General features: G+C 31.1%; 1 protein-coding gene across 1 annotated transcript in view; it reads left to right on the top strand.

The window, feature by feature from the left end:
* Positions 1 to 15,766, top strand: part of LOC106462897 (neural-cadherin-like) — an 84,035-nt gene that overhangs the window by 39,508 nt on the left and 28,761 nt on the right. Inside the window, exon 7 of the mRNA XM_022390587.1 lies at positions 35 to 168. Within this exon, the coding sequence (XP_022246295.1) occupies positions 35 to 168 (134 nt within the window). The remainder of the gene's footprint in view (positions 1 to 34; positions 169 to 15,766) is intronic.

Below are 15,766 nucleotides of genomic sequence, written 5' to 3'. Positions count from 1 at the left end.
ACTCTGTGTCAGAAAATCTCTATATTTGATCTAGTTATGTTATTGAGCGAAGATCGGACAAAAAGAGACAGTTTAAAATCAACCAGAAAGGAGAAATTAAAGTGCAGAGAAAATTAGACAGAGAAGATATCCCGCAATATAAAATAAAAGTTCTGGCTATAGATGACGGTAAGGAATTATGTTACGTACCTAAGTTTCACTTTGTTTATCCAAATAAATGCTTCTAAATTCATTTGTGTCTGTTGTCGTGCTTGAAAAAGCTTTAACAGAAACTTCACATTTCATTCTTTTCAACCTTAAAAAAAGATGTCGGATACGAATTTCATACACGATTAATTTATCCTTAATAATATTTTCATTCTGCTTTCAAATTTCCGTTTTGTTCTTAATGAAACTATTTCAAAATTCACTTTCGACTGTTTTCATCCTTAATAAATTTCCCGTCTATTTTTTTCAAACCTGATAAAACTTTCGTAATAAGTTCAAGTGGTTTCATTCATGACAAGATTGAAGTTTCAAATTTCATATTTTATTGTTTATATCCTCAAATGTAACATATTGAGGCCACTGTTTCCTGTGCTTATATCGGCCACATATCAACCTAAGACGAATATATACGTTGTCGGGACCCAAGATAATTGATTTTATTTTTGAACTGAATGTCATCGGACACATTAATTGCTCAACTATTCAGCTTAAGATCAGAAACACATCATTAATACACGGACTACTTGAAACACTACCCAGCTTAGGACAGTAAACATATATATATACGTAGATATGTGTATATGTACATATCTACGTATATATATATATATATGTGTATATGTACATATTATGTATATGTACATATCTACGTATATATATGTATATGTACATATCTACGTATATATATGTATATGTACAGCAAATAATTCTACCTGGAAGTTTATTTCACCAATATATGCGAATGTGAGGTTTAAAACGAGAAGCATCTTTGGTTGAAAAATCTAATGGAATTTTTACGCAAATCGCACAGGGTTCGTTTGTTTGTTTGTTTAAGCGCAAAGCTGCACAATAGGCTATCACATGAAAGGTGAAAATAATTGAAACCTAAATGTTTTTCGAAAGCATAATTTAGTAGGTGAAGAAGAACCCTAGAACCATATAGCATATGCCTTTTCATAGTCTCATTTGAATAGGAAAAGAAAGGCTATTATGAATTTTTTTCCGAAAGTCATTGTTAAAATATTTTTAAATTTACAGATATATTCTTGCATATAGGTGAAGTTTTTCATTTTAAAGTAGAGTTGTCTAATTAAGTGCAACGAAGCTGTAGTGAGTCGTTTTATAGTAATCAGTCTCTATTTTTTCGCAGAGGATTTAGTAAGTTTATTAGAAAGACTTTGAATATTTCCAATTCAACAATTCACATGATAACCACAGCCAATATAAAGCTGTGATGGTGCGGCATGTATAAGAACTATACTTTACCATTGTTTAGCGTTTCATTGCTTTCGAAAAGCGTATTAATTAGTCCTTTCCGACAGAAAATATTCAAACATTCAGATCGTAAAGATTGGGGATTAGGAATGATATTTAGACAATGATATTCCTTGTGCATAAAGGCATTGGAAAATAAAAGAATATGAATCAATTTGGGATATCAAGACCATTCATAAAAAGATCTGCAACAATTTGCGCCCTATTCATGATAAGCAAGCTGCAGCAACTTGTAACAGATGAGCATCTAGGAACATGAAGTCAATAGTAAAAACCATCTACGTGCTCCAGGCAACAGTACACAACATAATCAAGAAGGATCTCCGTCTGGAAAAGAGATACAAGTAATGTGTACCCAAGTTACTTCTCCAACATATCCTTCCGTCACATACTTCAAGCTTTTGGAGAATGAAACGCCTACTCATGCTATTCCAAACAAAGATTTATCGAGCAATTCGCTATACACAGAGCTTATGACTTTATATGCGATTGGATTGTTGAAACTAGTGCTGGGAAACCATCAACCTGATATACTAGTTAGCGTAACGAATTTATGATTTTAATGTTGTTAAAGTACATAGAATACGATAGTATGTATTTCATCCTTTTTACAATATATAAAAATATGTATTTAATTTGTTTTTAAGGTTAAACTATAACGTCATTCGACATTGAGCCATAATGAATATAATGTATATAGAGTATTTCGAGTTAAAAGTAGAACTTAGTCACGAAACTAGCAGTTACTGTGAATGAGCAGTGAAATTAGACCTGGAGTATTCAAAGGTGGTATATTTTAGACAGAGGCGTCTAAGTTTTTTGGATACCGTTTTCCTTTGGTATTGATTTTTCTATTTTAATTGCATTGTTTGGATTTTAATTTTACTCTATTTTATATTTTACAATAAATGCCCCAACAAAAATATGAAAACTGTAAGTGATGGATTTCTGTTTGTTGACAGGTCCCTCAAAAGCTTTAATTAAATGTTATTTCAAGGTTTTCAAGTAGTAATAATTCAACGTAAATAGTCACTAAAGTGTTTTAAAAGAATTAATACCCAAATTTATCTAGAATCCTTTAATGAATATTAAAAACTCCGACGACTTGAAAAAAAAGTAAAACATTGAAGCAAATGCATTATCATGATTGTTCAAGTTACAGATATTGTACAAAAACTGAATCCAAATTCCTCAATATATTTTGTAACTCTCAAATGTCTAAAAATTGGTTAAAATAGATTCCAAAGTTCTAATACATAATTATTTAGTTTACGAGTGTTCTTAAAAAAAAAATGTCTGACCAAGATTTTAACCCAATTTTCTGCTAACCTGGCAGGTTGTTCTTACCGGAATTAAATAGCTCAACTATGAGAAACCAAATACAGTCAAACTCAATCTTAACATTAATGAAGTCTCTAATTTCAAAAACCAATTGAATAGTCAAATCTAATTAAAAAGTTACAAACGTGAGAACAAATCCTATTCTAACTTAGTACTGAGTTCCGCTGAAAATCTAATTTCAGGCTTTGAAAGTTGACAAGTTTCAAATGAACAGAGTTCATAAATAACTTAAACAACATGTTGCTATTAACGTAACTTTGTAACGTTTTCTACGAATATCTTGGATGAAACTAATTGAAACCAAACTAAAAGTTCTTGATTTTTACTTATATAAAATGTAATTTGATTCACTTTCGCTTCACATATTTTATTCAGTGAAATATGAGTTCTAATAATTATTTTGAAAATATATTTTGTACTTTCGTATGTAGCAAATTCTAATATAATTTTATAGCAAGGAGATAAATAAGTACAGAAAACTGTCTTAACTTTCTGTAAAAGCTTAAAAACGTATAACTAATTTTTACAGCAACTTAAATTTCACTTACTATCAAATTATATTAACAAAATGGTCCTAAATATTAGAGTCTGCCAGATAGAAAAACTGGCAAATGGTTAAAATGTTTTTTTGTTTGTTTTTTTAGCATTTAACCCCCTGAAAATGTCTTAAAGTTTTGACACTTTTGTGTCTATGAAAGAAACACTCTCTGTAATAATCCCATTTTTGTATTATTAAGGTCCTCTTAATAATAGTCTGCGTTCAGCTAGAAATGAGGCCGTTACGTTTTTCTAACGAGACCGAATGCACCCGGAAAGCTCCTTCGACGATCCTTCAGTTAATGAAAGTATTTATTTGTCTTGTAGATTACAAGTCCTCAGCCTCGGGTCAGTGGAGCCAGAGATGTTCGTTTAACGATGATTATGTTTTCTCTGTTTGTTTTTTAGTACAAGCTGCGCTTGGTGGCTTCAGATAACCTTAACGAGAACTACACCACGGTGGTTATCTATATTAAGGACGTGAACGATAACCCTCCCGTTTTCGATCGACCCACCTACAAGACGCAGATTACAGAAGAAGATAATAGGAAACTGCCCAAACGAGTGTTAAAGGTTATGCAACTTGTGATTGGATTATATTGTCGTCCTACTTCACCATTAATGCCTGCGAGTTGATCTCGATTTTGCACGTTATCCTGAATTAGTACCTTTAATTTAGACTTATAACACACTTCGTAAGCCTTTAAACAGCTTTGAACATGTGTGACCTCTTTCCTGATAAGTCGCCGCAACTTAAACTTGTTTTTCTCTATTCACAAAATTTACATGCAGTTGCACAAAGCGGAATAAAATACGCACAGCTCCAAAGAATGTCAATGTGTATATGTGAATGAAACTGCACATTTATCTTGACCTAGTTAATCAATAGCCATCATCCAGTTTTTATTGTTATCAACACCATTTCACGCTGTTTTCATCAGAATATAATGGAAATGCTACATCGGTACAACATGCTTTACCATAGTAGTTGTAAGGAAATTATTGTGTTCTCACCTCATTATAAAGACAAGTGTTATATGGGATCAATCCCTATTTTGTTAACACTTAGTGGAAACTCACTTGAGGAAAACAAAGTGTCTTGGTCAAAGTTGCTTTAAAGGCTTATTACTTTTGTCTTGTTTGAGCCTATTCAGTTTAATTTAATTTTTAGACATGTTGCTTGACCTTTCTAATTTATCCAGTTAGGTTGCACGTCTTTTTTTCTCATAGTAATTTTTTTTCCTTATTTTTTTTCGCTCTTACATTGTTACTCTAGTAGCTATCGGCAGCTTAAATGAAGGTAACACCACATTTTGGGATAGACTTAATGATATCAATGAGTTGCCGCCATTATTTGATCAAATACTTACAATGCCACTATAAAGGAAGAAGACAGTCAAGAATTACCCAAACTAATTTTATAGGTATATATGATTATCAATTGCACATACAAAAGAAAAAAATAGATTTTTTTCCTATTCGATTTAGCTAGCATGAAAGCGGTAATTTTGAAAACATTAAAGAAAATGTATAAATTGTTTTCATTGCGACATAATTTTACTTATTTATTAATTATTACATAGATGGATATGTAACAGGCATCAAAACTTTTGACAATATTCGTTAATGTCCAATTGGTGTTTTTTTAATTGTGCGCAGCGTGTTTGTGTAATTTAAAACGGGATATTATTTAACATAAAATTCTAACATAAATAAAGTAATCATTTCTAATTTTCCTGTTTTTGCAAATACCTTCTTTCTAGTACACCATTCGTTTTTTGATTAGAGAAAAAAACACCAGATAATAATGAGCATGTATCAGTTGGTTACTAAATAACTTTTGTCGAAGAACATATGAAGTGAACATGCTATATTATTATCTGTATGTATTTGTAAGGAAATTATTGTGTTTTCGCTTCATTATAAAGGCAAGTGTTACGTGGGGTCAATCCTTATTTTGCTAACACTTAGTGGAAACTCACTTGTGAAAACAAAGCGTCTTGGTCAAAGTTACATTAAAGGGAAACTGAAATAAAACAGTTACCCAATGGAATTTAAATGTAGATAAAACACGTTCTATTAGATGAAGCAGTTGTTTACAAAACTGTATTCCTTTTCTCCAAATCACATTTTCGCGCAATTACCTCGCCGCGAAAGTGTTCATTGTTTTTTTTCTGTGGTATTCATCTATGGAGAGACGTCATGTAACACAAGAGAGAACTCTGTAACAAATACAGCACGAAACAGATATAAATTTATCAATCGTTAGATAGCCCATACTTTACGGTTCAGTTTGGATAAATATCACCTAGATGACGAATTTTCCTAAGTTTTAACGTGAAAAGATTAAAGTGAACAAATTACATTTACGTGTTTTGGATCGGATGGCCAAGTGTTTTGTGGCTAACTTGAACCTTCTTCTTATGCACTCCAAAATAAATTAGCTTATAGTAATTTTAAACGTTATTACAATGTCCTTCATGAATGCTTCCAACTTTGGTATTTGTAATAGTGTTTTTAGTAGTTTATTTCTGTTAAATAAACTGACTTTGGAATAAATTAAAGGTAGTTAGTAAGATAATGATATCCTTAGAACTTGGAAAACATTTAATGTTACGGAAGTATTTTATATTTGAAGTATAATTTTACAACTCTAAAAACCGGGTTTGATACTCTTGGTTGGCACAATACAGGTAGCCAATTTTGTAGCTTTGCGCTTAACAACAAATAAAACAAAAACAAACCTTAATCATGATGTATAGCGACTTTCTCACTTGGCCTGAAAAACAAATTTTCTTTAGTTGTATTTACATAACAAAGAAATGTTTTCTGAGAAGTTTAAATTTTCGAAGATACTAAAATGTTTGTTTTCACTGCAGCTTCTCGAATTCGATATGAAATCACTCAAGGAAATGTAGGGGGAGCCTTTGCGGTAAAAAATGAGACAGGTGCTATCTACGTAGCGGGACCTTTAGATTATGAGACTCGAAAAGAGGTAAGACAGAAGTAAAAACCCTATATTTATTTAACCTTTGTTAGTTTTTAGAATGTATTTAATGTAGAGAGATAAAACGTCTTTAAAGTCTTTGTGTCAATGTAGTCAGTGTGTATATACTTAATGAGCAAAGTACATTATGAACAATGTTTATAATTCATGTAAAATGAGCTTAAGCATTTTTTATATGATTCATGTTACAACGTTTGTTTTACTGTAAATAACAGCAAGTCATTAAAAAATTGTATTGAGAGATTTTATAGGTGAATAACGAATGTCAACGGCACTTTATGCTTATGTACGCTAAATGAAAAAGTCAGAGGTCGCTAAGGATAGATAAATTAACCCCAAGTTGTCTTCCTCAGCCAGAAGGTTGTTTGAGTAAATGTTTTTATTTCTTCTCTTCTTTTCGAACAGATCATATGCATTTAATATTGTTAATCGTCTGAAAAGGTAATCTATTGATATAAGACTGTACTAATCTAATCTGTAATGTAACTGATTCAACTATATATATATATAACATTAATTTATAAATGCCAGAATATTTTTTCATATGTGGCGAGTTTTTATCTGGCATCTACTGTTTTCAGTACAAATATATTATTACAAACATTTCTAAACAGGTATATAAACGCATATTTAGCTGTTTTGTCAACACACTATAAAAATATTCTAACACATATGTGTTTCAGAACATTGAAAAGCCATGACTTATCATAAAACTTCTTTTAGCAATTAGTGTGAAGGAATTTCATGTTTAATGCACGTATAATTATTATAACATTTTTTATTTATTTAACAGAAATACTTTAAACTGCATTTTTGGCACTCTCGTACTAACAGTTCAGAACTTTCATTAAACTTTTTACTGATCCTAAAACTTTGAGAATTTATTTATGATCACCATGAAAGTATTCCTTTGACTGAGAATAGAATGTAATGCAAAAAGAAGGCATTTTTTTTTCTTATATTTATTGGATATTAAATTGGAACTCTTCATCGAGATAGAAAAAATAATACTTGAAAACAAAATAGAATGCAATTGTATTGAAATCAAAAATTTAATAAGGGAAAAAATTGTTTTAGACTTTTCAAGTGTTTCGCAGTCGAATTTCTCTGTACAAAAGATTAAGCTTCAGACTTCTAACAATACTTAATTTTCTTCAAGGTTCCTTACCGTTACTTTCCCTGATTATTTTTTGCCTATTTCTGTTCTGAACAATTGCCTATTTCTGATAATATTCGATTTATAGATGTTTTCTTATAGTGTCATGTTCTAGTTTGGTAGATGACGATGTGATGTATAATGATGTGTTTTTTATTATTCTAGTTGGTTGAGAAGTGCCTAATTATTTTTATTTATGGCAATTTAAGTTCGCTTCAATATTTAGTTCTTGTTAGTAGCGTGAGTGTATTGTGTGTTCGTAGTTAGACATTCATGTACCCCTGTTTGATGTCATTTGAAAGTAAGGTAAAAGATAGTTACTATTATTGTGTTTGGTATAAGATTGTGATAAAGGCGATTAATGGATATGACAGTGACTAAACTGAAAAGTAGTATAGCATTATTCTGCAGAAAGAAGTTTAATTAAAGAGAATTGATTAGCTACTTCTAAGGCAGTACACAGATGTTTCCAATCAGATACGTTCTAGCATTGGAATAAAATGTTATTTCGTTGAAATAAATTAATTTGGTTTTTCAACTGAAATTAAATTAATAATATTTGAATAAAATATTATTCAATAAATGAAATGATAAATTTAAATTTATAGAAAGTTATAATATTCTTACAAAGTATATTAGGAGTGTAATATTTTATTTCTATTATTTTCATTCTTTATTCAACATGATCTCTTTTGACTAGTTTTATAGATTTATAATGAGTAGTTTTGTGATATTAAGATATTTTGTTTTTCAATTTTCATTGTGTCATCTTGAGTCTAATCTCTAAAGTTCGTTTAGCTTTGTTGCTTGTCTTTCTGGAAACACTATCAAGGTCAAGACTGGTGGTACTGACATTAGAAACCGATACCCCAGAGCTTTAAATGAACGGGGACCAATGTGTCTTTCTGGAAATACTATCAAGGTCAAGACTGGTGGTACTGACATTAGAAACCGATACCCCAGAGCTTTAAATGAACGGGGACTAATGTTTAAATATGTTCGTCTCGGTTTTTAATTTAAAAAAAAAATCACAAATTCAGTATGAACGTAATGTATTCTTTTTAGCATATCCAGAATAAAAGGCCTGTTAAACGAAACTTATTTGACAAGATAGCCCACTATGACATATATCAGTCTATTGCTGAAACAGTTATTAAGGTTTTGTTACATTTGAATATTGACCCGTAAAAACACTAATAACTACAGCTCATCGTTAAGTAATATTTTCTTTGCAAGTTCTTGGTTTGTTTGACTTGATTCGAATATTTGCGCAGAGTTACATAAGGGTTATCTGTGCTAGCGTCCCTAATTTTGAATTTACAGACTAGAGAGATGAAAACTAGTGAACAAGTCTAATCGCAAGCTATTCCAACTGAATAGTGGGATTTAACCAACACTCTTATAACGCACACACGGCTTCAAAGTGCGGAGTGCAATTTTGAGGTAATGGGACACAAACTACGGACCCTAAGATCCATAGTCCATTATGCTAACCAACAGACAATGCCCGGCCGTTGTAATTTCTTATAATTATATGCTATAGAACGTAAATGAGTGGCAAAAATCATAAATACGTGTATATGTATAGTCTATTATACAGGGTGGGACAAAAGTTACTATACAGTTCTCTGGGAAACTATTTAAAGATGACATTATACATTTAATACGTCCAAATCAGAGTTTGATTTGGTGGCTATCCTTTTCAGCATAAATCAATGTGATTAAATATAACGAGACCAATAGAAGTAAATTACAAGATGTTATATACTATCTCAACTATTGAATTAAGGTGGACAACATTAGTTTTTTTCATGTGCAAGTAAAAATTTCCTAGAATGAGTTGAATGTTGCAGATACTGACTTGCTCTTCAACGTTTATCTGAGAAGACGATGCTAAAATACTCTGCCACAGTTTCAGTTATACTGTTTTATGGCCACATATTATATTAAACTTGCGGAACAACTGATAGTTGTTGACCAAATCGAAGATCCGACTTCCTCGCTTGTGCCTTGGGATTTATTGCATTCTTCTCTGGATTACTGCTTTTTTGTTCTTGTTGCTGAATCTAAATAAACATTATATATATATGTGTGTGTGTGTGTGTGTGTGTGTACACAGAATCTCTCGAGTGTTGTTGCTGTTGTTTCTTTGTTTTCTTGTTTTTTCTAATAAAGTCCGATTTTGTCTTTCCTGTACCTCCTGGTCAAGTAGTTAGTCATTTCGTAGTGACCCGCTTTTCAATTTTTTTTAAACGTTTCTATAAGATCAGTTCCGTTTGCTTGAATTTTGTTTAAATAATTCTCTTATATCTCCTAACATTTGTATAATTCCAAAATCCCTTGTATTTTATGTAACTTCTGATGTCAATTTGTGGTTATAGAAAAGTTATTTTATATATTTTTCCAAATGCAGCATTTACAGTAAAATTGTGAAAATAAAAATTAGAGGTCCTTATTTTCAAACAAATGGAGTTCACTCTTTTAACAACTGAATATTAGAATATGCACTGAAAGAGTGTTTAAAGAGATTACATTTATCAACGCTTATACAAATCTAGTAAAAAAGCTACTGATTTACAAATTAAAGATTGACATTCATCGGATTCAGAATTGCTCATAATTCATGTGCTCAAAATGAATTATTAGAGTATTGTAAAAACCTAGTGTGTGTAAATGTAGTCGATTCAGGTTTCCAGATTTATTGCGCATATGTCGAGCTGCTTTTTACAAGATAATTAACTAGACTTTTGTAAACTTGACGTCAACCTCGTGTGTATCCCCATCTATGTGAGATTATTGGCAATCCTGGAAGTAAACTAAGGATGAGAGGAAATCGTGTCATCAAATTAAAATCACCATTGCTTGGAACTATACCAAAAACTAGGTTTAAGGACGTCAAATACATTAATATACATAATGCTGCAAGTACGATAAATATGGTTAGTTTTTTTAAAAGAAAACTTAATATGTTTTAATTTAATCAAAAAGTTGTTGATATGCATAATATTGTTTATATATACTCTAAGTGGTTAAGCTAATTTCTGATATTTTTTTCCAAAGATATTAATGGCTTTTGTTTAACACGAAAGTTTGTTGCCTTTTAAGCATAGCCTAATTTTTAACTTATCATTGTTATCATTCACATTTTTCTCCTTCTCATGTGCCTTTGATAAAAAGTTATAGTTAAAAATATCAAATTCAATTGTATTGATGTGCTACTGTTTTATCTAACATGAAATATTGCTATCAAATTTAACTTTTTAAGATAAAACATAATAAATTATAGATTTTCCAGTTTCGTTATTTAATTATGTTAATTTTTAAGATAAAATAATAATTGTGTGTAGATATAATTCCAAGTACTTGAAAAGCTCATTAATTACTTATACTGTTCGTGGCTTTCATCCAAAAAAGTAAGTTGAAATTTACACCTATGTTTTGCGCATAGTTTACTTCCCAAAGATAATCGTAATGTTAACAACTAGACACGAATATTTCAAAACACTAAATACTTTATACAAATTTCACTTAAAACTGTCAAAAATATTTTTCTTCATTGATAAAGATGTAGTGAGTACACATTTATTGTTTTTAAATCTCTCAAAGTCAAAAGCACACATATTTTATAATCAGTGTAACATACACTCCAATATAGGGAAAATTATCTTTCAAGCTATACTTCATTAAATGCTGTAGCAAGTGCATTGCGTCAGAGCTATTGTACTTATATAGGTTGTTAGTTTTTTTCGTTCATTGTAGAAATACCAATTCTTCTTCACATGGGTAACATAAAGAATAACCTGTCATAGAAAGGATTTTGTTTGTAGTTAAACACAAAGCTACACAATGGGCTATCTGTTCTTTGTCCATCACGGGTATCGAAACCCGGTTTCTAACATTGTAAGTCCGCTGTGCTACTGGCGGGCATTAAAGGACAATCATTCAATGTTATAATCACGCAGATATATTATTTAAAAGTACGTATTTGAAAACACAATATTCAACTTTTAAAAAGCGATGCATCTTCCGATCCAGAATTTTTCTCATCCCTCAAAATCATTGTTATTAAATATAGATATTATCAACTGGTATTGTATATAGAAATAAGTGTGTGAGGCTTTGTTTCTAAGGGGATTTATTCATAAGAATTCCATTGAAAATTTAGAAATCAGTGTAAGAATGTGTTGATTTTTTAACTATAATAAGTTATTTCCATGCAGTAATGTGTATACCTATTTATCATAATTCTAACGAATAAATAAAGATAATTACATACATTAAGAGGAGAAAACATTGTGAATTTATCCTGAATTATCATGGCGCAGAGTTTATTCCGAGAGCTTGTAGTGAGAATACCCGTGATAACCATTAGTATGTAGATATTTTTGTCGAATTTTCTACTCATGTGCTGGACAAAAAATTGATGTACATGGTCAACCATCAGCAAGAAATTAAAATATCACCGTTTTATACAACTGTTTAGAAACTTCGGGATAACTTATGTGTTACATTAATGTGTATTTTAGTGTTAGATTGAACCTACCCAGCTAACACACACACATCTAAAATGTTCAACTTAATACATAGCTTTCTACATTTGTTTGTTCTTTCGCTATTATTTTTATTATTATCAGTTTTTCGCGATAGTTTATTATTTCCTGATATAAAGGAAGCGACATTAGAAATACTGACAATAAAACATTATAGCTAAGATGTGAATGAGGCGAAAAAAGATTTGGTTGGACCGATTTGATGACCTACAGTTATTTCTTTTTTTCAGTAGTTAAATGTACCATATTTGTCCATCGTTGCAAGGGTTAAAAGTAGGAAAAACCAAGTCTGGTTAAACATCACAATAGTCACTTTGATAGTACACCCTAGGCCGGGGAGGGCTTAGTAATTTTCATACTCGGATTCTGAAACCGAAGATTCATGGTTTGAGACCCGTTGCTATGAAAACACGCTCTACACTTTAGGGTCGAAGGTGTGCTAAAAAATGACGGTTAAGTTCTACTATTCAGTGAGACAAGAGTATGTCAAGTGTTTATGTCTATCAGTTGACAATTAGGGACTACTGTGTGAAGATAACCCTTTGTGTAGTTTTGAAGAAAAATTGTGAAACAAAAAATAGCGTATTGTACTCGTTACTTTCTCCAAAATCAAACAAAACATAAGTGTTTATGTTTTCTTAGAAGTGCTCCTAAGAAAACACATACAACACCATATTAATTATATTTTCAGATAAGTTTTCACTTTTTTGACAAAGTATTTCTTGTGTAAAAAAAAACTTATTGTTCGAGGATTTATTCATCAAATATTCCTTGTGAGACAAATCTTACTCTTCTTGACACAGCTTATCACTATGAATTTACTTTATGATTTATACACATTTTTTGTGTGCCCTGTGTCCATTTTACATATAACTACTTTCCCTAACAAATAGAATATATATATAAATTATATTTTTGTTTTTCTAACAGGTATTTCTCATTTTATTTTTGAGGTGGGGTATAATTTTACATAATTACTAAGTTACGAAGAAAAAGCTGAGCTCATAAAACATTACACCGTTGCTTTTTGGTTTTAGAATATTTTATTTGTATGTCAGATAAAAGTTTAGCATGTGTTCATTTGCTAATATATTAAGATAAATCAATGTGATAATTCTTTCTTCAAAGTATGCAATGTATACGTGCATCTTTTTGTTTTTGTCATCCCTCTTGTCAGTAAATCAAAATTAGAGAGTTAGAACTGAATACCAGGAATCTCTGAACTGGCCAATTTGATCATGTGCGCATGTCTTTTGGGTTGGAAATACAACAGTGTATATTATTTGCACTTTAGAATTATATTTATATTTTATATTTCAATGTACATCCATCCTCTCTTGTCTTCCTATTCACGAAAAGAAAGGCGTTGTATACGTCAAGAGATGTTACTTTTGAATTATAACTACCTATAAGAAATGGCCAAATAAAAATTTCTCAAGAAACAAAGTTCATTTAGACCAAAATACAAAGTGCATCTAATCAATGAGTATAATTAATGAAATAGAAGTAACTGTAAAATCTTTCTGTAGGATATAATTTATCATTATATGTTGAAACTAGTATATAAAAATCTATTTATATATAGGTGTCCAAAAATTATGTTAATAAAATCCTGCCCCAGTGGCACAGCGGCAAGTCTTCGGACTTGTAACGCAAGAAACCGGGTTTCGATATTCGTGGTGGGAACAACACAGATACTCCATTAGCCCATTGTGTAGCTTCGTGCTTAACTACAAATAAACAATAACAAAATCGTGTAGTTTTGTTTCCAAGACAGGAGCCTTGAACCTCTGCTACAACGAATACTAGAATTCCATTAGACCAACAGTATTCCTATAATTATCGCTCTTATATTTTGTTTGTTGTTAAGCCCAAAGTTACCCAAAGGGCTATCTGTACTGTGCCCACCACGTATATTGAATCCCGATTTTTAGCGTTATAAGCCCTTAGGCTTACAACTGAGCCATCAGAAGGGATCAATTACTGTTCTTCGGTATTCTTATAATTGTATAAAAAAAATAGATCAGTAAAAGCGGTACACTGTAAAAACAAGAAATTGAAACTTAAACATTTTTTTTTCCAAACATCTTAAAATAAGTTCATGACAAAACTTTGATAACTAATAGAGAATATTTTTTCCTTTTTAACAAAATACTGTCTTAGTTTTTCTTTTGAGGTTTCAGAAAGTACAAAAAAAAAGAAAACAGTGAAATAAAAGTTCTTTGAGAAAATTATGGACTTTTAATGAATAATGATAATATATATAGAATATTTAGAATTTGTCTTATATAAAATTCACTAATAAACTTGTTATTTTAACGTAAATGTTTAATTACAAGAATTAATACTAAAAGAAAAAAAAATTAGGGCGATCGACTACCCATGTGAGGGTCGCAAGTTCGAATCCTTATCGCCGAGCATGCTCGTTCTATATAGTTGCCGTCTGGGCCGGCTACTCTAATGTAAAAAATTTTGGCTTTTAAAATTTCCGACCGACCCCAAACTAGTTTTGGATGAGGTCGTTACGAAGATGAAGAAATTTAATATCAAGGAAAAGTTTTATACTGAAGATTATAAAACTGTAGCTCTTCCGTATAAATTAATATTACTAATATAGTCGCCCGTAATCTGAGGGTCGCGGGTTCGAATCCCCGTCACACCAAACATGCCAATCCTCCGCCTTTGCTTGGTCCCAAGTCCAGGATGAGAAAGGAGGAGGGTTGGGCGTGGGGCTAGCAACTCCACCCCGTAAAAACCAACCTGCTACAAGTAACTGCAACAACACCTTCCGTTGGCAAGGTGTTGTTGCGGCCCTATGCTCCACTGGGAGTTTACAGGAAAAAAAAATATATATAGTCGCCAATGAATAAAACATATTTGTAGTTACACCTTCTCCTTAATTATTTTATGATAATTGTTCTTATGAAATACTAATAATCTTTTTAATTTTCGACTGATGATCGTCCAAGACAATTTTTATACTCACTAATAGAATCATTTAAAATCAAACATCTCTGCGTTTTACTTTCTTGTACATAACAAAATGATTGTTTTATCATCTAAGCAAAAGATAGTGTGCTACAAAGAATTTCCACATATTTTATTTAAAACAGTTCAACAACTTTTCCACAAGGCAGATGATGTAGAGCCACTGTATTATATGATACAGGGGGTAAGTAAACGAAAAGTTACATAGAAGAGAACGTGTAGTGAACGTGACATAACAAAGATTAAACAGCTGTCACAACAGAAGAGATTTAAGTTTGAACCTAAGTACAGAATGTGTAGTGAGCTTAAAAGTTGTATAGGTGAGATTGGTTTTAAACAGCTGTCACAAAGAAGAGAGTTAAGTTGGAACCTACGTAGAGAATGTGTAGTGAGCTTAAAAGTTGTATAGGTGAGATTGGTTTTAAACAGCTGTCACAAAGAAGAGAGTTAAGTTGGAACCTACGTAGAGAATGTGTAGTGAGCTTAAAAAGTCATACAATTGAGATTTGATTTAAACAGCTGTCACACAGAAGAGACTTAAGTTCGAACCTAAGTAAAGAATATTTAGTGAGCTTAAAAGTTATATAGCTGAGATTTGATGTTTGAACTTAAGTAGAGAATCTGTAGTGAGCTTAAAAGTAATATAGTTGAGAATTGATGTTTGAACTTAAGTAGAGAATCTGTAGTGAGCTTAAAAGTAATATA

The sequence above is a fragment of the Limulus polyphemus genome, unplaced genomic scaffold (assembly GCF_000517525.1).
Source record: "Limulus polyphemus unplaced genomic scaffold, Limulus_polyphemus-2.1.2 Scaffold49, whole genome shotgun sequence".
Classification (NCBI taxonomy): Eukaryota; Metazoa; Arthropoda; class Merostomata; order Xiphosura; family Limulidae; genus Limulus; species Limulus polyphemus.
Note: the sequence above shows the minus strand (reverse complement) of the source record. Positions and strands in the feature narration are given on the sequence as shown.